The 25764-nt window shown below is 48.6% G+C and overlaps 1 protein-coding gene across 4 annotated transcripts in view; it reads right to left on the bottom strand.

Annotated features, from left to right (window-relative positions):
• The window catches only part of SEC24C (SEC24 homolog C, COPII coat complex component), a 73008-nt gene that overhangs the window by 4130 nt on the left and 43114 nt on the right, over positions 1-25764 (bottom strand). For all 4 annotated transcript variants that reach the window (XM_060236654.1, XM_060236655.1, XM_060236656.1 and 1 more), the window contains 10 exons: positions 15552-15676; positions 14867-15058; positions 13884-13977; positions 12763-12879; positions 9352-9522; positions 7067-7163; positions 6684-6829; positions 5854-5992; positions 4040-4158; positions 1745-1924 (listed from right to left, as the gene is read on the bottom strand). In XM_060236654.1, coding sequence (XP_060092637.1) covers positions 1745-1924; positions 4040-4158; positions 5854-5992; positions 6684-6829; positions 7067-7163; positions 9352-9522; positions 12763-12879; positions 13884-13977; positions 14867-15058; positions 15552-15676 — 1380 coding nt within the window. The remainder of the gene's footprint in view (positions 1-1744; positions 1925-4039; positions 4159-5853; positions 5993-6683; positions 6830-7066; positions 7164-9351; positions 9523-12762; positions 12880-13883; positions 13978-14866; positions 15059-15551; positions 15677-25764) is intronic.

Genomic DNA, 25764 nt, shown 5'->3' with positions numbered 1-25764 from the left:
TGGATACCCTTCAAAACGAATTAAAACAGATGCTGAACAAGGAGCCATTCTTTGAGCTCAGGAAAACAAAAATCCATGTAGCAAAAGCAACAGAGATTGCCCTGACACTACTGCCCTGTCACTCTATGGAGAGCTAATTGAATCCTGGAGGCCTTGCCTGATTAAGATTGTCAGAATATTTTTAAAAACGCTGGCTTACCCTTGAGACTGATCCAGAAACTACAGCGGGTGCAGAATGCAGCAGCTCGCCTGCTGACTGCACCACCTCTGCACTGACTGCCCTCTGAGTACCGGATCCACTTCAAGGTTTTAGTTTTAATGTTTAAAGCCTTATGCGGCCTGGGACCAACATACCTGCGGGACCGTCTCTTTCCATATAAGCCCAGGAAGTCGTTATGTTCGACCTCCCAACATCTGTTGGCTGTCCCCGCCTCGCCTCAACTAGGGCCAGGGCTTTTTCAGTCCTGGCCCCGACCTGGTGGAATCAGCTCCCTATTGAGATCCGGGCCCTACCTGGCTTATTAGCCTTCCGTAGGGCCTGTAAAACGAAGCTGTTCTGCCAGGCTTTTAGCTGAGGCTGCGGGCGTCTGTTCTTGATCTGGTTGGCCTCTCCTATCGGCACTGTCATCTGTGCTAGGAATTGGAATAAAAACTGCCATCCCTATGAGATATCATGATGTGAGATGGCTAGCATGGGCAGTATGTGATGTCATGGTAATCTGAGTGCTCTTGAGTTGTCTGTTTATAAAATGTTTTTATTGTATTTTATTGTTTTATTATATGCTGAACTCCTCCCTGAGCCGTACGGGGAATGGGCGGAATAGAAATATACTAAAATAAAAAATAAATAAATAAACAGGCAATTTAAGAACAACTGGTTTGATAGAGAATGTTCAATAATGAAAAAAACAATAGTGCTATTAGGGCCTACAAGCAAAAAGAAACAGACTGCTTACCCAAATCTTTCTTTGAGTTCCATAATAAACACAAATGCCTCCTCAGAGGGGGAAAAGCCTTGCCTCAATAAGAGAATCTTGGCACAAGGAAGACATTGCAAAGTTTGGTGCACACTTGCAACTCCAGAAGGGAAGGTACGCCATGAGTTAGATCCCTACATATCTGTCAAGCATTGTGAATTTTCTAGTTGATATAATAGTCAGATCATAGAATTGTTACTAACCATAAAATAGATTCAGGCACATCAAAGTAGCAAACCCCCTCCATGGCTTCTTTCGCTTTTACTAACAAATGCAGGAATGTCCTCTTTGAAGATAAGACCTCCTGGGACTCATTCCCAGGCCCAGCGAGGCCTGGACCCAGGATGAGCCAACCGCAATAGAGATAAGGGAGTTAGAGGTTGAATTTCACACGTGAATGTAGAATTGTTTATAGAACCTTTGATGTGCCATTTTAAAGCTTGTATTTTGTTGTTACTATCAGTTCCAATACCTAGCTCAACTGAGCCACATGGATTATCAATAAACCAAACTTTGTTTCAAAAACCCAAGGACTGGTTATTTTGAAATCTCATGCTTGACAATATCCAAGCTACTGTGGCTTATTTGCTGATGCAATAAAGACAAGACTGACATAAACCCAAAAGTTATTTGTGAGATCTGCAATACAGAAAGTGTTAACCTTTCACTTTCTCAAACAAAGGGGCCTCAAACCAATTCTCTTCTGTTAGTCCATCGGCAAAATGCCCAAGGCACCTGGAAGTTTTTGCAGAGAGGTACTTACTTACCAGAGGCAAGAGTCTGGGGTAAAAGAAAACATTTGTTTCTGCCACATCCATGGTGGTGACCAGCTGGCGAATGTAGGCACGGTCATCGGTAGTGACCTCTGACCCCGGCTGCAGAACATCACTCTTCAAAACACAGTTCAGATATACAGGGAGCAGCTTCATGCATTCAGGAAGAATCAACTGCAGGGAAGAGGGCAGGAAATTAGAGAAATGGCTCATAAGGAAAGCAGGGAGATTAAAGAGTTCAGGTATAAATTACAATGCATTTTGTAGATACAGCAGAATCACTGCAAGCATTCATGCAGATGTAAAAACACACGGATCAAACTATAACACCGCCTCAAGGAGGTTCATGCGTTTTTCAGCCCACAATTTCATCACATTAGATACAACTGCATCATTACATCTAATCTCAAAAGCCCAACTGAAAGATACAGGCCAATTTGAGCTTGTCCTCAATTAAGAAACAAAAAAAATTGTTGGTGCTTTCGTAGCACATGGGCTACAGAAGATGAAATATTGGTCAATATCCAACAGTGCCAGATTAAACCCAGTGGAGGCCCCTGTGACGGAACCGGCCCGATTCTGCCTTCAGACCCGGTCCCGTCAACTCCCTATTGAGTCGCCAACTCCTAGAGGGAGCTATTTCTCCTCCGGCCACTTGGGCTCGCTGCCACCACCTGCTCAGTCTAGGGGTTCAGATTGAGAGGAATAGGACTCCCAATCCCCCTCTCCAGCTCTGAGGCCAGGCCTCAAGGTCCTCTGCCACCCTGTACTTGGGTATCACAGAGACCACAGCCCTTCTTCGGGGAACCCCTGGAGGATTGGCACCTTATCCAACTGCATGCCTTCCCCCTTCTGCATGGCCCCCTTCATAAAGCAGCGTGGTCTAAGCGATCGGGATCTATGTGGTACAGAGTTTGACTGCCAGCATTCAAAACAGAAAAAAGAAATGTTTAATAAGAAGAGAAAGAAAACAAAAACAAAAACAGTTACATATAAAAGTTTAGCACAGCACCTTAATAGCAACCAGAGGACAAATAAAGGTGGATTTAAATGCATCTGCTCATCCCTGGTGTAAACTGGCCCTACCTTGTGAATGACTGCCTTGGGTCCCACAGGCAGGAGCCCACAGGCAGGCAACCTCTCTTCCTGAGCGCCAGCTGAGAACTGACTCTCTTCCTGCCTAATTCAAATACAAAGAACAAAAGAACTTCCTGCCGCTCTAGGAGGCTTTCCCCCTAGAGGCGCTGGTTTAACTCTGGAAGGGAGGAGGGGTTGGAGGGAGGCTAGGCCAAAGCCTACTTTAGTAGTTTAATGATCCCTCCCAATGAAGCACCAACATTGACTAAGATGGCGTTTCTCCACAGCCCCCAAGACAAGAAATTTCAGGAGCCCCCTTGCAAATTGTCTCAGAGTTGGAATGCCCTCCCCGCATGCTGCCCGCAGCTCCCTGCTGCAGCCTACAGGCACCTTCTCAAAAGCCCCTTTGACAAAGCTGTGGGGGAGGCAGAGGGAGGCAAACTTGGCAACGACGCCAGCAACAGCCACACCAGGCAAGTTAGGCAAACAGCGGCTCAGTTGCTGGCTGTGCATCCAGGCTGGGAGGGGAACTGGAGGGGGGGGAATGGCTTTGGGGCACTTAAGACCAGCTTTGAGCCAAGCTTTACACACTGATAAGGGAAGAAGACTCTTAATCTGGGTTAAAACCTTTGTGCAGTAATACACAGTGGACAAACAGGTTGGGTTGCTGGACAGTGATACAAACAATCCCCCAAATTAGGAACACTTGTCAGCACACTTCTCTGATTTTTATTAAGCGGTATCAGAAGAAATCAATGGTCCAGTTTTCCTATCAAAAAGACCTCCCCATGCTGCTGTTGCCCCTAAGGCATGTACGGCTCAGATACCTGTTAAAAGATTTGGGGGCTTTTTGCCAGCCAAAAAACTTCTGAAAGCAAATTAAAATAAAACCCAACGCTATGATTTTAAGAAGGCAAAGAAGCATAAATGGACTAAGGTCCCTAGATTGAAATAAAGAGGGGTTTGTTTAAACAAACGTCTGCCCTGAAGGAAGAAGTCAGCAGCAAGTTTTGCTTATCAGGAGAAGCTGCTCTGAATGAAAGGCTGGGGTGGCTCTCAGTCCTTGTGCTCCTCCCACTAAGACCTACGCTGGCAAAGTGATCACTCAGACAATGCGAGTCGGGCGACTACAGGAGTTTTCAGAGAGAGGTCCCAGGCGCTGCTTTGTGCTTTAGCTTTTGGCCACCTGACCAACTCAAAGCCCTTCCTTACCTGTCCTGCAGAAGAGGGGCTGGCACAGTTCTTCCGGTAGCAGGCCAGGATCTGGGCACATTGATTGATCAGTGTGTCTCTCACAGCCTTGACAGGATTGTTCAGAAGTCCACGATACGCTGCAAAAAAAAAGGGGGGGAGGGGGTTTGTTAGAAAGTTTAGGAGAACTTGACACGAAAAACTCTCAGCAGTGAGATTGAGGGAGTTGATTACGGAATCGTGATAAAAATTCCTGGAATCTCCGAGGCCGCCTTCTGCAGAGCCTCCGGGCCACTTAGCTTGGGCAGGAGCTCCCGCCACAGATCTCTCCCAGCCCTGCCCCCAAAGACCTGGAACTGAGGAGACCAGGGACAGAACCGCAGATTTCCTGTATATACAATGTGTGCTCTACTGGTATGACGCTGGAAGAAATGTAAGCTTAGTTGATTTGTACAACTGCACACGATGTGCAGAAAGTAGAAAGGGAGATCTTTTCCTCTCTCTCCTGAATGCAAGGGCAACAGATAAAGATTCAGGACAGACACAGATTCATGCAGGAGAGCTCCTTCAGCGGCTATTCGCCATGATGACTAAAGGGAATCTCCACAGTCAGAGAAGCAAACTTCTGAGTATCAGTGCTGGGAGCCAGCTTAGGGAAGGCCTCAGTCCCTTTGCCCTGCTTGTTAGCCCTCCATGACCACAGGATGCTGGACCACAGGGACCCTCGCTGCTCTGATCTCACGGGAGCTGCAGTGAGGTTAAAGATAAAGCTATAAGCTGTGAAGCCCAACTGCCGGAGGCTGAAGCAGCTGGAAGTCAGTGTGGGAAACATGTCTGTCAGTGCCACGCGCAGAAGAAGAAGGTGATGATATTGGATTTATATCCCGCCCTATACTCTGAATCTCAGAGCAATCACAATCTCCTCTACCTTCCTCCCCCACAACAGACACCCTGTGAGGTGTCAAGCATGGTGAAATTCCATTGATAATTGATTGTTTAGGGGTCCTGCCTAACCTGGTCTGTGAAGCATCATGGAGGATCCAGCTTTGCTAGCTTGTTATTCTTTCCCTTCCCCCCGCCTTGCTTTATGGCTCATAATTAGAAGTAGTGAGAATTGAAACCAAGTAATCAGCACCTTCCCATACATTCTTGTAAGGGAGCGAGAGACATCTGGGGAAAGCAAGGACACGGTCCTGATAACGCTATGGGAATGCAGACATTTATGATAGTTTATGTGTGAATGCTACCCGCAACCCCATCCCTTGGAATCCCGTTGAAGTAGGCCTTAAAAGTATTGTATGAATGTGTAGTCAGCATTACTCTCAAGAACCTGTTACCAAAGTATCGGTCTATCAATAAACGCAGTCTTTGTATCAACTTCGACTCGTCATTGAACATGCATGCTTGACATGAGGTAGGTGGGGCTGAGAGAGCCCTGATTGAGAACTGATCTTGAGAGAACAGCTCTGAGAGAACTTGTGACTGCCCCAAGGTCACTCCAGCAGATGCAGGTGGAGGAGGAGTGGGAAATCTAACCCGATTCTCCCAGATAAGAGTCCACGCACTTCACCACGACACCAAGCTGACCAGTGTGAACAGGTCCTGTGTAGCAAGGACTGCAAGCCTTAGCTGCCAAGCCCCAGTGGACTATGGCATGAATCCTCCCCCCACCCACAGTATGATGCCTGCAGGCAGGACCGTATGCTCATTCACCTTCAACCCGATTCCCAGCAGGCAGGAAGCCCTACAAGCTGCCCCTTTCCAGGAGCCCTGTGCCCTCCAGCGAGGAGTCAGGTATGCCAACCTCATGATGTTGCTGAAAAATGGTCCCTTACCAAACTTGGCCAAGAAGTTGATCAGAGTGTCTGTCTCACAGTTCCTATAAAGATCAGCCAGCTGCGTGCAGCAGTTCAAGGAGAGGTTGTGAATGCGGAGTCGCCTCTGCCCCGCACAGCTTGTATACAACACAGCACACTGCAGAAGAGGGGTTACAAGCACAGCTATTAATTAGAGTCAGGCTGCAGAACAACCGCTCAGTCCCCTGGTAAGTGCTCCTATCTGCTCCGACACGGCAGCAACACTCAGATCTTTGTGTGGTTAAAACAGCACGGAACAAGAGGGTTTGCTAACACCTGAGATCTGCCAGAACAAAAAGGCTGGCCAGTTTAAACAGCTATTTAGATTCTGCCTTTCTGAAAAGGATTTCACTTCTAACCGTACTGAAGCGAATTTGGTCTGTATTCTCCCTGTAGCTAATTCAGCTTGCATTTCCCTTGGATTCCCCCCTGGCCAAACACACACACGTTTAGTATTGATTTCTGCCTTGAGCTAAAAATCAAATTATAAATCCTCCAGTCAAAACAAACATTCTTGGGCTTAGATCAAGATGGGCAGCCATGTCTGTCGCGGCTTAAAAGCCAACGAAATGTGTGGCAGGGGAGGAGCTTTTGTGAGTCACTGCTGTATCTGAAGAAGTAAGCAGTGACTCATGAAAGCCCATACCTCACCACAAATTTGGTCTTTAAGATGTCTTTAAGATGCTCCTGGACCCTTATTCCTGGGCTTCAAGGGCTTTAATTTTAAGAATGAAAGGAAGAAAGGCATGCATTCCTAACAACCCCCTCCCTCAAAATGCTGCCCCCTGCTGCTCCATGCTCTGCCTTACTTGAAGAAGAGCTCCGCTGTCTTCACTGAGCTTATCGTCATGCTTGAATTCCACAGTGATGGTTTTGTCGCAGTCCAGGCCTGCAAGTTCCACATCTGTGGTGTTGCTCATATAGAAGGCGCCAAAGAAGTCTGTTGCTCGAATACCTGGAAGGCAGGAGGACACATCAAGAAACTCTTTGGACCACTCCAGCCCTGTGGGACTTCAGCAACAAATGCACAAGTTGCAGCCAAACTTCAGCAGTTTGGGGACGATGGAAATGCAAGAAATTTTCCACCGATACATGAGGCACACCAGCCAAAGGTTCGCCCGTGAATGGAATGGTAGGATCTTAGAAGTGCTCTTATCCACTGCACATGAATTGCCCCTTCCCAAGGACTCACCAGTGCTGGTGCGCACTCTCATCACAGCATCAAAGCCCACTTCCTTCTGGACATCCCTGCGCAAGTCGTTCAAGAAGCGCTCTTGGTCCGTCTCCACCTGGCAGAGAGACAACCAAAGATGGGTTTTCCACACAGCCCTCATGGAGCTGGAGGCCAGGTCAGACCTTCAATACTGGGAGTGTCTCCCAGAACTGCCCAGCCCCCCTTCCCCAATTTGTCACCCAGCTCTATGAAACACACAAAGCATGCAAGCGCACACCCACAGGTTTATAACAACCCAATCATTTGTGTGATATATCGCAATCCACTTCTTTAAAAGCAATTCTTCTTTAGCCTTTTCATTGCTAACCACATAATGAACGAGGATTCTTGTGCTGGGTGCAAAGCACAGAAAGCCATTTGCTAAACCAGAGCAGGTGGCCAGGCACTTTCCAGGAAGTCAAGTCTCAACAGGATTCTGTCAAGAGGGCTCTTGACATGGGGTGTGTGTGTGTGTGTGTGCTGACCTCAACAACTTGTTTTTGATTGTACTGCCCTGAAGTAACCCCTGTTCTCTTTCAGCTTAGCTGCTATCCATTGCGCTCTTTCTGGAACCATCATGTATCCGCTATTGCCCTGTGCTCAGACACCTCAAGGTCACAGCGTCTGGTTCACAGCCAACTGCCTGCACCTGCAATGACAGGGGCGTTTTGGGAAAAGAACTCTGGAGGGAGGGAATGCTGTTGGCACCTAGTGCTTGAAAATGTAACGGCTATTGGTGGGGTATATGTAGGGGCCAGGAGCCTGCCAAAGTCAGCTTTAGCAACGCTAGTAGAGCCCGACATAAGAGCCAGTTTGGTGTAGTGGTTAAGCGCACGGACTCTTATCTGGGAGAACCGAGTTTGATTCCCCACTCCTCCTCCACTTGCACCTGCTGGAATGGCCTTGGGTCAGCCAGAGCTCTCAGCAAGAGTTGTCCTTGAAAGGGCAACTTCTGGGAGAGCTCTCTCAGTCCCACCCACCTCACAGGGTGTCTGTTGTGGGGGGAGGGGGAGGTAGAGGAGATTGTGACCACTCTGAGGCTCTGAGATTCAGAGTACAGGGCAGGATATAAATCCAATATCATCATCTTCTTCCTCCTCCTCCTCAATAAACTAATTGCTTGCATCATTGAATGGGGGAGACTCTGCCGGAGTGGAAAGGCCCTCCCAGACAGACCCTCCCCAGAGTGGGGACAGCCAGTCGAAGGCCCTTCCTGGGTCCCTCCCCTGCTGGGTGACAAGCTCGTAAAGCCTGCTGGATGCCTTCTCTAATACCAACAATAGCCAAAGCTCATGGATGAATGCTGCAAAATATGTGCTATGTATTTACAAATATGTTCAATAAAGTACTATAAGAAATATAAATCTCAAATTTCTACAAAACAAACAACCCAGAGTGTACAATGACAGCCTGACTCCACTCAATGCAGACTTGAAATAACAAAGGATACAATCAATAGCTTCTTTTGAGTCATGCAGAAACTGTAAATTGTAGAAATTTGATTTACATTTCTTATAGTACTTTATTAAACATTTTTGTAAATACATGCCACATATTTTGCAGCATTTGGCTGTGAACTTTGGCTTTCATTCTGTTTCCAATATTAGCACGGCTTCCTCTTTTGTGTTGGTTCTCAAATACCAAACCAATGTGGTTCAACAGGTTACATCATGCATAAATAAAAAACAGCATAGAAAATATAGTAATTATTCAGTTAATGTTCTTTCGGATGATTAAATTGTCTTGTTCAGGTGAATTCTGCCATCTGCATTACAGACCAGTTGTATGTGCTCAAAACAAGTGGAACAATGAATATGGAAAAACATCCAAGGCTGGTATAAAGAAATAAAAGCCCTGATGTGTCTAAGCAGACATTCCCTTCTTCACCCTTTGGGTGAGCTGCAGCCTTCTCCAGCCAGCCTTTTCAAAGAGAGCACACCTATCTGTAGCTTGACTCTTGTTATGCTTTCCTCCCAGGTCTCACCCCTCTGGGAAAGCTTTCCCTCCAAAACTGCTGCCCACCCAATTAGAGGGACAGAAGGGATCCTGGGAAATGTAGGCCCTGTAGCTATTCCTACCCTGCCCTCTAGGCTGCACTAGGCCTAAGATCATGACACAGCTGAACAGCTAAAAAGCTGGCCTACTCGACCCACAACAGCCAAGGAAGGTCGTAATTTGCCTTCTGTCCACTGAAGCCAGCACAGTGACCACTGCCAACTCGGCCAACATAGAGAGCAGGCACAGTAAAGCAGGACACACCATACCTGGAAATAGGCGTATTTATAAACAGAGCCCCCGGTCTGATAAGGGACCACTCCCAGGGTAGCCACATCCAAGTACTGGTTTGGGAAAAGGAAGAGATCCACACAGCACCCTTGGGCTACACATTCCTTAGCTAAGTTGCTGTAGAAGCTGGTCTGAGGCTGGAACAGAGTCTGGGGACCAAAAAAAGAGGAAACAGATTAGAAAGGAGAAAGCGGCCCAACTTTGAGAAGGCTGGATCTTCAGGCTGTAGTGGCGAAAGCTCTTCATTGACATGCACTTGTTTGGGGCAACCTTTGAACTAGCTTGAGGCCAAAGTTCCCAGAGAGACCCCCTTCCCATGCAAAGATGCCCACCAATCAGGAGGTGGTGGCGGCCACAAGCATAGCCACCTTCAAGAGGGGTTTAGATAAAAATATGGAGCAGAGGTCCATCAGTGGCTATTAGCCACAGTGTGTGTGTGTGTGTGTGTGTGTATAATTTTTTTTGGCCACTGTGTGACACAGAGTGTTGGACTGGATGGGCCATTGGCCTGATCTAACATGGCTTCTCTTATGTCTAAGAAGGCTCTTCTCCAGCTGGGAGATGGTTCTCTCTGCCTTCCTCAAAGAGGTCCAACTGCTGCTTTCTCTCTTAAGCCCATCCCTCCCAAGCAAAACTCTCCTGATTTGGCTGAGCTTTAAACAGACAAGTGTATTTTTATGTTGTTGCCTATATTAACTGCTGCACACTGGTTTATTTTATTCTTCCTGGCTTATGTGTGTTAGCTCTTTACAGATATTGGAACTGAGCTGCAGGACGTAATTTTAAAAAAGAATGCAGATTATTTAAATCCTACCATTCATTCCAGGAGCCCAACCCATCAACTTGTGTCTACCTCCAGTGGCACCTCTTCCCACCTCTCTCCTTAGGAACCACTTCATTCAAACATCCCCCTAACCCCTTCCATACTACACTTGGCTTCCCTTTTTCCTTGTATTGCAACAAATCTTATAACCAGCATAGAACTTCATACCAGCATGCTCCTCTGGGACCAACTATGACACCTAGAATGCTGAACAGTCCTTAAAAAGGGAGGGTACAGGTGGAAGTAAGAACATAAGAGAAGCCATGTTGGATCAGGCCAATGGCCCATTCAGTCCAACACTCTGTGTCACACAGTGCTCCATATTTTTATCTAACCTCCTCTTGAAGCTGGCTATGCTTGTAGCTGCTACCACCTCCTGTGGCAGTGAATTCCACATGTTAATCACCCTTTGGGTGAAGAAGTACCTCCTTTTATCCGTTCTAACCCGACTGCTCAGCAATTTCATCGAATGTCCACGAGTTCTTGTATTGTGAGAAAGGGAGAAAAGTACTTCTTTCTCTACTTTCTCCATCCCATGCATAATCTTGTAAACCTCTATCATGTCACCCCGCAGTCGACGTTTCTCCAAGCTAAAGAGCCCCAAGCGTTTTAACCTTTCTTCATAGGGAAAGTGTTCCAAACCTTTAATCATTCTAATTGCCCTTTTCTGCACTTTTTCCAATGCTATAATATCCTTTTTGAGGTGTGGTGACCAGAATTGCACACAGTATTCCAAATGAGACCGCACCATCGATTTATATAGGGGCATTATGATACTGGCTGATTTGTTTTCCCTTCCTAATAATTCCCAGCATGGCGTTGGCCTTTTTTATTGCAATCGCACACTGTCTTGACATTTTCAGTGAGTTATCTACCACGACCCCAAGATCTCTCTCTTGGTCAATCTCTAACAGTTCACACCCCATCAACTTGAATTTGTAGCTGGGATTCTTGGCCCCAATGCGCATTACTCTGCACTTGGTCACATTGAACCTCATCTGCCACGTTGACGCCCACTCTCCCAGCCTCAACAGATCCCTTTTGAGTTCCTTTACAATCCTCTCTGGTTCTCACCACCCTGAACAATTTAGTGTCATCTGTAAACTTGGCCACTTCACTGCTTACTCTCAACTCCAAATCATTTATGAACAAGTTAAAGAGCACGGGACCCAGTACTGTGCCCTGCAGCACTCCACTGCTTACCGTCCTCCACTGAGAAGACTGCCCATTTATACTCACTCTCTGCTTCCTATTAATTAGCCAGTTTTTGATCCACAAGAGGACCTGTCCTTTTACTCCATGACTCTCGAGCTTACTAAGGAGCCTTTGATGAGGAACTTTATCAAAAGCTTTCTGGAAGTCAAGGTAAACAACATCTATTGGGTCTCCTTTGTCCACATGTTTGTTCACCCCCTCAAAGAAATGTAACAGGTTAGTGAGGCAAGATCTTCCCATGCTGAGTCTTCCTCAATAACTCACGTTCATCAATGTGCCTACTCATTCTGTCCTTGCCAAGTCCAATTCAAAAAATACCTGGGGACTCTGAGGGTGGAGCCAAGCGACATTACCAAGGGTGTGACAAGCATAATTGAACTCCAAAGGGAGTTCTGGCCAACACAATGAAAGGGACCATGCTCCTTTTAAGTGCCTTCCTTCCATAGGAAATAATGGAGAGGGGCACCTTCTTTTGGGGCTCATAGAACTGGACCCCCTTGTCCAATCTTTTTGAAACTCGGAAGGTATTTCGAGGAGATGCACTGTATACTATGCTGCAAATTTGGTGTCTCTACCTCAAAAAACAGCCCCCCAGAGCCCCAGATGGATCAAATGATCCTAAGGGACCATACACATCTGGGCCATTTGCTTTTTGAGATCTTACCGTCAGGTAGACGATATAGAGTGTTGAAGGCTAGGACAAACAGATTTAAGGACAGTTTCTATCCAAGTGCTGTGGTTAGGTTAAATGCAGGGTTATGAAGGATTATCTGTTTTAGATGTATTTAATGGTTTAAATGGTTTTAATGGTTTTATGAATGTTTAATGGTTTTATGAATGTTTATTTAATGGTTTAAATGGTTTTAATGGTTTTATGAATGTTTATCCGTTTTAGATGTATTTAAATGGTTTTAATGGTTTAAATGGTTTAATGGTTTCAGATGTATTTAAATGGTTTATGAATATGTGTGTTTGATGTGTTGGTATGTTTGTGGAAGAGCACCTCATTTCGTTGCTCTCTTTTTGTTGAGAACAATGACAATAAATTCATCTATCTATCTTCTCCATTATACCCTATGGGAATCGGTCTCCATAAGGAATAATGGAATGCCCAGATGATATTTCCCTCCCCCCCCCCGCACAATTTCTGATGACCCTGAAGCGGGGGGAGGGCCTCCAAACCAGGGAATCCCCTGCCCCCACCTGGGGATTGGCAACCCTAGGTGGAAGGCAGCAGATCTGGTTAAAGCAGAAACAAGGATCTATATTGACTACGCAAGTTCTGTCACACTGACTGTTCCTCCTCAAACATCTCTCCTTTCCTTAAAGAAAAACAAAAGCAGCCCATTACCTTTTCTTTATCTGTATTGATCAGTTTCTTGTCATCTCTGTTCTTCAGCTTCCCTGGAGCCTCCGCAATTGGCAATGATGTGTGGAATATGAAGAGCTTGCCAGCGCATTCAGCTGCCTGCGAGAGAGGAGGCAAAAGCCCTTGGGTGAAATGCCAAAGGACTCTCAAAGACTCTCCACTGCTATCATATGAACATATGAAGCTGCCTCCTACTGAATCAGACCATATTATAAGGCATGCAGCTCCCTCAGGACATTTACAGACATGATCAATGCAATGAAGAGAGTCTCCCAAGGAGCACCTTACTAATGCTTGGCAGGCACACAGAAGCGGTTGGGCTGGATCCTGCCAGCTAGAGAAAGAGAAGGGGCCCTCCGCTGACTACCAACAAGGCTTTGCCGGGAAAAGCAGGACTCAGAAGGACAAAAGCCACACAGGATGGGGCAAGGAAGAAAACATGTGAGAGAGCAGAATGGCTGGAAGGATCCAACCCACAGAGCTTCCAGATGGCTGGCAAGAGCAGCAAGAGAAGGGATAAGGAAACGCTGGCAGCAGCAAATGCTTGGAAGCCACAGCCTGCCCCACGCTGCCTGTCCTGGTCTGCCAGGCCGAATTCTACTTGGCTGGGAACTCAACACACAAGTCAGGACTGCTTTCTAAACCGATGCGGCAAGGAGTAGCTCTCAGCCCAGTGCCAGATCCTTGACCAACTGCCGTTAATACCTACAGAAGGTCCCGAGACAGCTAATTTAATGGTTTTTAAACCCCTCAGGCTTTTAAAACAGGTGGTGTTTCATGTTTTTTACCTGTCTCAGCACCATGCATAGCAGCATTTCAACGGCAGATACACACAGCAAAAAAAAAGATAAATAAAATAAACAAGGGAGGTGAAGAGGCCACAACCCCCAAAGTAGTACAATAGGCCTGACATCTCCATGCAAAACTCAAGCGCCTGCAAGTTTTATCTCACGCATACCTTTTTAAAAATCCTGAACAAGTGCAAACTTTGGCTGCAATGCCACAGGCACCCTTGCCTAGCAGCAAGATTATGATATAAGATGGTCAGACACATGACAGCAATGCAGAATGACAAAGCAACAGAGACGATAAAGAACTCAAACCTTTAGTGCTTCCAGGCCAGCCTGAATCACTGGACCAAACACGGTTTCCGTTTCTCTTGTGTCAGCAAACATTTCAGGGATCTGGTCCAGCAAGCTGCAAAGCAAAAGTATGGCAGTCAAACGACAAATGCAAAGTCACCAAACTTTAAAGATACTTTAAAGAACATCAGCACTCTGCTCCTGGGTACGGCCCACCCACTCCACTGGTGCCTGCTTCTCATGGCTCTCCCTGCTCAACCCAGTTGGGCAAGGGATTCCACAAAGGCCACCTGAGAGAGCCAGTCTGGTGGAGTGGTTAAGTGTGCGGACTCTTATCTGGGCGAACCGGGTTGGATTCCCCACTCCTCCACTTGCAGCTGCTGGAATGGCCTTGGGTCAGTCATAGCTCTCACAGGAGCTGTCCTTGAAAGGGCAGCTGCTGTGAGAGCTCTCTCAGCCTCCCCCACCTCACAGGGGAGAAGATATAGGAGATTGTGAGCCGCTCTGATTCAGAGAGAATGGTGGGGTATAAATCTGTAGTCTTCTTCTTCTTCTTCTTGATGCCAGCCCCAGAGCAGCTACTCTCCAAGCAACTAGGAAGCAGATCTCTCCCCTCCTCCAATGGTGCTCTCAGCAGCCACTGCATCTTGTTCCTGCCATCAGCCCCTTTAAATACCCTGAATCTCCATTTCCAGGAAACGATACATTCCAGGAAACGAGATCTTCCATTTCCAGGAAACGATACAGTCGTCCTCCTGGAATTCTTCCTCCCAAGCAACTGGAAAGCTGTGCAAGAACCAACAACTGAAGCTGAAGAGAGATATCTCCCACCCCATCCCCATCCTCAAAATCATGTTTATTTTACACACGTTTCCGTATTTAATGCACCGTCTCCCATTTAGGTTTAAGTAAAAGTCAGAAAACGACTTGTTGGGCTCTGACAGCCTAACGGGACATGTCAGCAAAGGCATTTGTTGCTCCTCAATTTTCTTCTACTTACTTACCTGGTGAAAACTGCGCGAGACTCATTCACGTTCACCAGGAAACCATCCAGGAGAGGCACAAACATGTCTGCTACATCTGACACAACCATCATCTGAGGCTGGGCTAGGGAGCTCTTCACATTGTAGAAGTGCAGAACTTTGTTGTAGGTGACAAAGCCCACCCGGATGGCGGAGTCCTCCATGTTGCCTTCCCTAGAAGAAGAGGGGGGGGGGCTTGGAGTTACGAGGGACTGGCACTCAGCCTCCAAAATATACAGAACAGGATCTTGAAGGAATTCTACAGCTAGTGCTGATGAGACGTTCCTAGCAGATAACAAACTTGCCCCAAAGGACAATTAGTAGAGCCCTCACAACCAAGTCCTCTTTAGAAGTTTGCATCCCATATCCATTTCATGGTTTGGACCTTGATTAAATTTTCTGCTACCAATTCCCCTTCCCTCTCTGCTGCAGCACCCCATCCCACCCCCCACCCCCTTTGCCCTTCATGCCATTTCTGCAGGCCCTCCTGTCCCCTCCAGAGCAGCACTGGGGAACAGTTCAACAGGCTCAAGCAGAAAGGCAGAGGCAGGAAGTTATCTGTTCCACGGACAGAAGTGCCTTGCGCTAGCAGAGAACTTAGCCTGGATCCAGCCTGCTGCTCTCAAGCACCTCCTTGCAGGGCCATCCCTTTCCTCTGCAGACTTACCTGGGCAGGTAATCCAAGAGAGTCTTCAGCTCTTCACAGATCAGCCTTACCAAGCCACTCCTGACTGCATTGTAGGACACATCAATCATGAAAACAAAGGCAGGGGGATTGGGAAGCTTGTTATTCTGAAGGGGAAAGCAATAAAGAATGTCATCACTGATATGCACGCATGCACACTGCAGCTGTAACACAGTGATACGCCCCAGCCCCAGTCTCCTACCCTGCCTGCCCCAATGCCTAGGTTTGTTATGTCGTAAAGAAGCCATAACCTAACCTGGATGGTCCAGGCTAACTAGCCCAATCTCATCTGAACTCAGGAGCTAAGCAGAGTTGACCTGGCTAGTATTTCATTGGGAGACCACCAGGCAGAGCCAGGCAAAGGCCAACGACCTCTGAACATCTCTTACCTTGCAAACCTGACTGGGTCACCATCAGTGTTCCGTCTAAACTGTGGAGTCTTGTGAGCAAAAATTCTACTTTATGAGCTCCTGGCATTAAAGTTGTGAGCAAGCAATTTGGCTGCTGCATAAATTGGTGTGCTCGGGGCCATCCTTCATGAGCTGAGATAAAAATGTGCGAGTCGGAGGCTAAAAACCTGTGAGCCAGCTCACACTAACTCAGCTTAGAGGGAACACTGGTCACCATAAGTCAGCTGTGACTTGACTACAAGAGCAGGAACAAAACAAGCTATAAAGGGGAGCCAAACCATAATCCATAGTCAGGGCACCAAAATGTAAGTCAGCAGCTAATGGAGCCATCAAACTGTACAGGAGGCCAGCTATATGAAGAGGCTGAATGAGAACACCCTTTCCCAAACAATGGACTGCATTCGGACGTTGTACCTTTCCACACTTCTCATGAAAATGCAAAGCAGGGGATGGGGAGTGGGAGAGACAAGAACCTTTTTAAAGATTCTGTTCCTGTTTTGACCAAATGAACTCTAAATGTAGCGTTTTTAAAATTTGCCTTCTTAGAGCCTGCTCTAAGTGCCTGCACTGAGCAGTCAATGAATGGAAGGAGACACCTACTACCATGAACGGAAGCGGCTGTCAAGCATGGCTAATTCTGATCAATAACTAATTGTTTTAGGGCTTTGCCAGATGGTCTACAGAAGATGAAATAGTGAAATCTCAAATGATAAAATGGGCAATTAATGTAAATAAAGAAATAAAGATGGAATCTTGGGAATATTTGTGGAAGAACTCTATGAAACTCGCAACATGTCAAAGTATTAAAGAAAATTGTTTTAAGATGATGTATAGATGGTATATGACTCAAAAAAAATTAGCAAAGATGAACAACAAGATGCCAGACAGGTGTTGGAAATGTAAAAAGCATGAAGCTTCTTTCTACCATATGTGATGGACTTGTGAAAGAGCTAAAATATTTTGGCAAATGGTTCAGCAAGAGATTTCTAAGATTTTGGGATATGAATTTAATAAAGTTGCAAAGACTTTTCTGCTGGGATTACAAATGGAAAAATTTCCAAAAGAAAATAGAACTTTAATATGGTACTTGCTCTCAGCTGCTAGGACATTGTATGCGCAGCTGTGGAAGCAAGAAAAAATACCAGAGAAATGGGACTGGATTATAAAAGTTATGTCATGGAGTGAAATGGACAAATTAACAAGAAAATTAAGAGACTATGATTTGGAGCTCTTTAAGTTGGAGTGGAAGAAGTTCAGAAGATACGTAGAAAAAGAGTGGAAAATACAAGGACATTGGACAATTTTTGATAATGATTAAGCTTTTCATATTTTTTTTAAAAAAACAAAAGTATAATTTTTGGTTTTTTAATAGTTAAAGGTACCTTTAATATTTGTTTTTTTAAAGTAAATAACACTGGCGGGGGTCAAGTAACGGGGGAAGGGGTAGGGGAAAAGTAAGATATGGGGTAGAAGAATTTTTCCTTTTTTAAGTCTTTATAAGATGTAGATATAGTTTTGCTACCATATGTTACTAATATCAACAACTTTACCGCATGGTAAACAAAACATTAGAGAATTGGAAATTGACTGTGAGGCTTTTGCAAGTTTTTTCACAGATAAGGTCTCATTGCTCTGATGCAACCTTCCCGCCATAAATGATACAGTGGCACCGAGCACATCTTCTGGTTCAATTCTAGATTCCTTCAATCCACTCAGCTTGGAGGAAGTCGACAGGATCCTTTTTGCTGTACGCCCTACGACCTGTAGGTTGGACCCGTGCCCGTCCTGGCTTATAAAAGCTAGCCAGGCACTGTTACGTGAGCCACTACAGGGTATTGTCAACAGATCCCTGGTAGAAGGGATCTTTCCCACACCTCTTAAAGAGGCTGCAGTCCGTCCCCTCTTGAAAAAAACATCTGCAGTTCCGGCCATATTGGCGAACTATCGGCTGGTATCAAACCTTCCCTTTTTGGGTAAGGTCATAGAGCGGGCGGTGGCAACTCAGCTACAGGGATTCCTGGATGACACTTCTGCACTGGATCCATTCCAGTCCGGCTTTCGACCAGGTCATGGGACGGAGACAGTTCTGGTCGCTCTCATAGATGACCTCATGCGACATCTGGATCGGGGCGGCTCAGCAGTGCTGTTATTATTAGACCTGTCAGCCGCCTTTGATACAGTTGACCATCAGCTACTGACTAGCCGACTTGCCGACGTGGGGATTCAGGGGTCCGCCTTACAGTGGTTGACCTCCTTTCTCCAAGATTGGGGACAAAGGGTGGTGATAGGAGAGGAATCATCCCAAAGGCACCCACTTATATGTGGTGTGCAACAGAGTGCGGTTCTGTCCCCGATGTTATTCAACATCTATATGCGCCCCCTTGCCCAGACTGTCAGGAGGTATGGACTGGGTTGTCACCAATATACAGACGACACCCAGCTCTATCTATTGATGGGTGGCCAGTCCGACTGTACCCTGGAAAATCTAGACCTGGCTCTTCAAGCTGTAGCATCTTGGCTCAGGCTGAGTTGGCTGAAGCTGAATCCGATGAAAAACAGGTTTCCTACCTGTAACTGATGATCTTCGAGTGGTCATCTGTGCATTCACACTGATGGGAGTAGGCGCTGGCGCCGATCTCTGTCGGTAAACTTCAAAGCTACGGATTTCCGCGCCACCGTCCCAGTGCGCATGCCCAGCAGCCCCACTGCGCATGCGCACCAGGACGGCAGCGGACATCCCGCCAGTTCCTTCTGGCCGCCGCGGTAGCCCCCAGGAGGGACCGTTCGCAGCGGGGAAGGCGGGCGGGTAGTGTGAATGCACAGATGACCACTCGAAGATCATCAGTTACAGGTAGGAAACCTGTTTATCTTCTTCGTGGTCTCTGTGCATCACACTGATGGGAGATTAACAAGCTCAAGGCCTACCTGGTGGAGGGTGCAACGGTCCATCAGGAAGAAACCGACTGCAGTACTGCCCGGCCCACAGAAGAAGCTTGTCGACACCGCAAGTCCAGGGCATAGTGTGCCACGAAGGTGTGTGCCGAGGACCATGTGGCGGCCCTGCAGATGTCCTGCAGCGGAACTCCCTTCATAAACGCCTCCGAAGTAGCAATCGCCCGTGTCGAGTGGGCCCGCAGGGGACCCGAAAGACACGTCTTCCGAAGTAGATAGCACAGGCGTGTGATCCATTTCGACAAGCGTTGCGAAGATATGCGCTGTCCCATGGAGGATGCAGCATAGGACACAAAAAGTCTCGGGTCCTTACGCGAGGGCCCTGTACGATGCAGATAGAAGGAAAGGGCCCTCTTCACATCAAGCGCATGAAGGCGGCGTTCGGAGTCATTAGCCGGCGAGGGAAAATAGACCGGCAGAAAAATGTCCGTGTTAAGGTGAAAGGGTGAGATCACCTTAGGCAAGAAAGTGATGTCAGGTCTCAGCAATACTCCCTCAGCAGAGAAAATCAGGTACGGGGAATCACACCTCAAGGCCGCCAACTCTCCCACCCGCCTGGCAGAGGTGATTGCCACTAGGAAGGCCGTCTTCCAAGCCAAGAGGTGAGCCGAGCAGGTAGCCATCGGTTCAAAGGGCTTGCCCGACAAAGCCTTCAGGACCAAGGGAAGATCCCAAGCTGGGGTAGGCGTCCGCACCGCTGGGTACAGACGTGCCACACCCCTAAGGAACCTCTTAACATCAGGATGAGTAAGGGGCGAGTGGCCATCAATCCTCACATGTTCAGATGAGATGGCAGCTAGGTAGACCCGCACCGAGGACGGTGCGAGACCTTTGTCCAGTAGTGAAAGGAGAAAATCAAGTATCACCGGCAACCCTGCAGACTTAGGCTCTGCCCAACGGTCCAGTGCGAAGTCCGCAAACTTGGCCCACTTGAAGGCGTAGGATCGCCTCGTCGAGGATTTCCTGCAGTTCAGCAGTACGGACTGCACCCTGTCCGAGAATCCAGAGGCTCCAAGAGCCACGCTGTGAGGCGCAGATGGGGGACGTCGTGGTGAAAGATCCGCCCCTGATGTGAGAGCAGGAGGTTCTGGACCTGTGGAAACTGGTAGTAGACCCCGTTTGACAGGCGCAGGGCCAGGGGGAACCACTGCTGCCTGGGCCACCACGGCGTCACCAGCACCCTCCGCGGGCGTTCCCGCAGGAGCTTCTGCACCACCTTGGTCAGGAGTGGGATGGGGGGAAAGAGGTATACTGAGTGGTACCTCCACGGCACCAGCAGGCCATCCCCCAATGCCAGGGGATCCACACCGCCCCTGCAGCAGAACAGGGCGCACTTCTTGTTGTGCCGAGTGGCAAAAACGTCCAGTTCCGGGGTCCCCCAGCTCAGGAAGACCGGTCTCAGAAAGTCCCAGTTGAGCTCCCACTCGTGAAGTGGAGCACCCCCCCGGCTGAGGAAGTCCGCCTGTACGTTCCGGTCTCCCGGAAGGTGGGTCGCCAGCAAGAAGATCCCTAGGGAACTGCACAGCTCCCAGATTGAAATAGCTAGGTAACACAGTCTGCGGGATACCGTCCCGCCTTGTCTGTTGATATACGCCATTGCTGTTGTATTGTCCGTCATCACCGCGACCGACCTGCCCTCCAGTAGCGGCAGGAACGAGCGAATGGCATGGAAGATGGCCAGCAATTCTAGAAAGTTTATGTGCTGGCGCGCTTGGAGACTTGGCCAGCGGTCTCCCACACACAGGCCCCCCAGGTGGGCCCCCCAGCCCCACAGAGAGGCATCCGTGGTGAGGGTGAGGTTCGGCTCCGGTCTGTGGAAGGGTGCCCCCTCCATCAAGCGACTTTTCAGCCCCCACCAATCGAGGGACGACAGCACCTCCCTCGGCACCGTTAGCAGTCTGGAAGGCGCCTCGATATTGCAGCGGAAGCTCCTGAGGAACCAGAGCTGCAGGGGACGCATGTGCAGCCGTGCAAAGGTGATGACGGATGTTGTCGCCGCCATCAGTCCCAGGAGACGCTGCAGCCACCGAGCCGAGACAGTCGGGTTCCGTAGAAGAGCCGAGACCATCATGACTATGGCGTCTGCCCGGTCTGGGGGAAGAAACGCTCTGCAGACTCGAGTGTCTATGATTGCCCCTATAAACTGCACCCGTTGAGATGGGTGCAAATGGGACTTCTTCTCGTTGATCTGCAGTCCCAGATCCCTCACCAAGTCCAGGGTGATGGGAGATATGCCGCAACAGCTCCGCTCTTGATTGTGCCACCAGCAGCCAATCGTCTATGTACGGGAAAAGTACAATGCCTTGCAAGCGCAGGTGGGCGGCTATGACCACCATGGTCTTGGTGAACACCCTCGGGGCCGTACATAGCCCAAAGGGGAGCGCACGGTATTGGAAGTGGTCGCCTCCCACTGTGATGCGCAGGAACTTCCGATGACGAGGACGGATGGAGATGTGGAAGTATGCGTCCTTCAGGTCTAACGTCGCCATCCAGTCCCCTTGCCCTAGAAGGGGAAGAATGTGGGGGAGCGAGGTCATCCGGAACTTGTCGCACCTCACGAAGACGTTCAAAGCTCTCAGGTCCATGATAGGCCGGAGGCCCCCATCCCGCTTGGGGACCGCAAAATAGCGGGAGTAGAAGCCTTGGCCCCTCTGGTTCCCTGGGACCGTCTCGATCGCCTGCTTGTGGAGGAGGGATTGGACTTCGTCCCGAAGGGTCTGCGATGATGTGGTGGAGACGAACGTCGGGGTAGGAGGGGGATGGTAGAACTCTATTCCATAACCCCGCCGGATTATGGATAAAACCCAAAGGTCCGAGGTAATAAGGGACCAGGCAGGAAAGAACTTGGAGAGGCGGGTAGCCTGGTGGTCCCTTGAGTTGCTTGCGAGAGGGGAGTCAAAGACCCTGCTTGTGCTGCTTCGCACCTTTCTGGCGGGAAGTTTGGGTGGAAGGCGGGGAGTACTTTGGCTTGCCTTGGTAGGGGGGCCTCGTAAACGACGTCTGTTTCGTACGCCATTGTCTATCTGGAGACTTGGAGAAGGACTTCTTCTGCCAAGTCTTAGGCCACTGCTTCTTGGTCTGGGTGCGCGACCCAGAGACCCCCAGGTTTCTTGATGTCTTGATACTCTTATCGAGTTCCTGGAGGACTGAGTCCGTGGTTGAACTGAACAGGCCAGTGCCGTCGAACGGAAGATCTTCTACATACGCCTGCGTATCCGGTTGAAGCGCTGTAGACCTCAGCCCGGAATGCCTTCTCAGGGATACGGCGGTAGTTAGAGCCTTAGCACACGTGTCCCCAGAATGCTTTGCAGCGTTTAGCTGTTGTTTAGCTAAGATCATGCCCTCCCTCTGAAGTTTCTTGAGGGCCACTTTGCTCTGCTCCGGGATGGAGCCCAGAATGGTGGAGACTTGGTCCCATAGCGCGTATTGATACCTGCCGAAGCAGGCCGCGTAGTTTGCTATTTTCATGCCCAGAGAGCCATTAGAATACAGTCTCCTACCCAGGGCATCTAATTTCCTGCCTTCCTTGTCGGGTGGCGTGGAATGCGTCTTCTTAGCCTTCGACGAAGAAGACACTACCACCGAGTTCGGCTTTGGGTGGACGTACAGGAACTCAGCTGAAGCCTCTTGAATTCTGTACATATGATCCAGCCTGCGAAAGGAAACAGGCGTGGATGCGGGCTTGTCCCAGGAGGACTTAGCGGTCTGCAACATGACATTCGTGAGGGGTAGGGCCACTGCCGTAGAGGTGTCCTGCTGTACAATGTCAAAGACCATGTCTGTCACTACCGGCTGAGGCTGGATCGTGGGTAGTGAGAGCGTTTGGGCCATTCTTTTGATGAGGTCCCCGTAAGATTTTAGATCCTCTGAAGGAGAGATGGGCTGTTCATCTGAAGTCTTCACCGGTGGGGACGGTTCACCCCGAGAAGAAGCCTCTCTTTCCGGGGAGGAACCATCAAACGACCGAGGCGAGGACTCCGGGGAGTCAGAAAGCTCCGGTGTATGTCGAAGGATCGGGGCTCGCTGCACAGCATCGGCCTTCAGCGGAGGGGTGCGTTGCTCTCGCTCATCTTGGCGAGTTGGCTTTTCCTCTTCTGGAGGCTTCAATGCCGATGCCGACGGGGCATTCCGTTGGGTCCGATAGGACGTTCGGGACCGATATGATGTAGCCGAGGTCTGGTCCCAGTCCTTCTGTCGTTGAGTGAGCCAAGGGAAAGGTGGGTAGGCCCCGTACAGGTATTGCCACTGCCTCTGGTCCCAGGGAATTTGCGTGGCGGAAAGGCGAGGCAAGCGATCTTCCTCCTGGCAGCGAGGAGAGCGGCTACTGGAGGATCGGTCCCGATGCTGGTCTCGATGCCGAACGGAAGGACTTCGAGCCCGGGATGTTGACCGGTCCCGTGGACTTTCTTCGGTACCGGTGCGCTGCGCTGGCTCGATCTCCGAGTCCGATGAGATCACTAATTGGGTCGACATCGACGCCAGTTGGGAGCTCTGCCTGCGAGTCGGCGAGGTGAAGAGCTTCAGGGGCGGAACGACCGGCGCGGGGATGCAGGGGATGACTGAGACGCCGACTGACTAAGGTGCGATTTCTCAGACTTCTTATGCTTCTTCCCCTTCTCCGAAGGCATCCCTTTGTCCTCTTTCTGCCTCTTAGCTGGCACTGAGGACTCGGAGGTCACCGCCGAGCCCGAGCGCTTTCGCGAGCGATCAGCATCGATAGGCTGATTGGTATCGGTGGGCTTCGGTGTCGACTGGTCCGTCTGACCTGTCGGAGGCTCAGCCTGGTCGGCGCGGGGAGAAAGCGCGCGTTCCATCAGGGCCGCTGCGAGACGCGCCACTCTGTTCCTTCTAGTCTGCCGTGAAAACTTGGCACAGTGCTGACAGGAATCAGTCTTATGCCTCTCTCCCAGGCACAGCAAGCACAAAGAGTGTCCGTCTGGTGGGGCGATTTTGCTCCCGCACGAGGAGCAGCGGCGAAAAAACCCCCACCGCCTTTCCATACGAAGAGAGGCAAATGGCGGACGCGAAAAAAGGGGAGAGGGAGATTCCCCCCCGAAGGGCGGAAAAAACACGCCCCACTCTCCCAAAATAAGCCTAACACTAACTACTAAGAACTACTAAGAACTAGCTAACTATATAACTAACTATATACACTATCCGTAAGAAAAAACGCAAGTTCACCGACCGTAGCAAAGGAGATCAACCGATCAGCGCAGCGGTCAGAAGAGAACTGGCGGGATGTCCGCTGCCGTCCTGGTGCGCATGCGCAGTGGGGCTGCTGGGCATGCGCACTGGGACGGTGGCGCGGAAATCCGTAGCTTTGAAGTTTACCGACGGAGATCGGCGCCGGCGCCTACTCCCATCAGTGTGATACACAGAGACCACGAAGAAGATGACGGAGGTTCTCTACCTGAGCCGGGGTGGTCCGGGGGGGGGGAGATTCTTCTGCCGGCTCTTGACGGGGTGTCACTAATACTGGCCCCTAAGCTCAGGAGCTTGGGCGTGCTCCTTGAGTCCTCCCTTACAATGAAGGCCCAAGTAGCAGCCACTATTAGATCCACCTTTTTTCATCTTCGGCGGGTGTGGCAGTTGGCCCCTTTCCTGGAGCACAACGACTTAGCAATGGTGATCCATGCTACGGTCACCTCAAGAATAGATCACTGTGTCCTGAACTGAGTGTTTTTTGAATATTTCCAAGCTTGTATTTTATCTTTTCTTAAATGCCTGAGTACTCTGTATACCATCACAAATGCTACTGAAACTGATATAAATACAGAGACCATGCATAAAGTTGCCAAATTTTGTTCCCATGCAATCAAATTGCATTTTATGGTTCTTACAAGTTAATGTCGAGGTAACAGATTGTAATTTTAACCAGTGTATTCTAGTTAATATTTTTTCTGGAGCTGTATAATTTTTAAATTTTTTATTATATGTACTATATTTATTAAGCTAGAAGATGTTTGACCACTACTGTATTATTTGTCATATCTCATTATTCATACTAATGTCCTATATTTTATTTTCACATTTATTTTTTAAATATCTTACGTTTCACCTATTTAGGTCCATCTTGATTTTTACAATTTTTATGTGGTTGTTGTTGGCCTGCATTGTGCTGTATATTTGGTCATGGACCGTAATAAAGCAAACTGAAACTGAATAGATCACTGTAATGCTCTCTACATGGGGCTACCCTTGACACTGACTCGGAAACTACAGCTAGTGCAGAATGCTGTGGCACGGCTGTTAATGAGGCTCCCTCGATGGGAGCACATTTGGCCAGTGCTGAAAGAGCTGCACGGGCTTATTGTGTTCCGAGTCCATTTCACGGTGTTGGTATTGACCTTTAAAGCCCTTTATGGTCAGGGACCTATCTGCGGGACTGCCTTTCTCCACGTATTCCCCAGAGAGCACTGCGTTCAGGGACAAAAAATCTATTGTCCATCCCTGGACCAAAGGAGGCTAGGTTGCATTTGACACGAGCTAGGGCCTTCTTTGTGGCAGCACCAGAACTGACATCATATGGAGTACTTGGTGATCACTGTCTGAAAAGAAGAACCAGCCTATATTGTACATTGTAGCGATACAGCACCATGAAGGTTTCTTTCAAAATTTAAAATTGTAATTATGTTTTATTGGTTTTTAACTTGTGAAAATGAATATTGTGAGCCGCCCTGAGTCTGCTTGCGGAGAAGGCGGGATAGAAATTTAATGTAATAATAATGATAATAAATGTGAAGAGCTTAAGAACTAGAAGCCCAACTCCTGGGTAAGACAACCAGCCTCTGCTTGCACACATCCGGACTTCAATTTGAAACAGTTCGGTCTAG

Source organism: Heteronotia binoei, chromosome 4, assembly GCF_032191835.1.
Source record: "Heteronotia binoei isolate CCM8104 ecotype False Entrance Well chromosome 4, APGP_CSIRO_Hbin_v1, whole genome shotgun sequence".
In the NCBI taxonomy this organism is placed as follows: domain Eukaryota; kingdom Metazoa; phylum Chordata; class Lepidosauria; order Squamata; family Gekkonidae; genus Heteronotia; species Heteronotia binoei.
The sequence above is the reverse complement of the archived record's forward strand: the minus strand, read 5'-3'. Positions and strand labels throughout refer to the sequence as shown.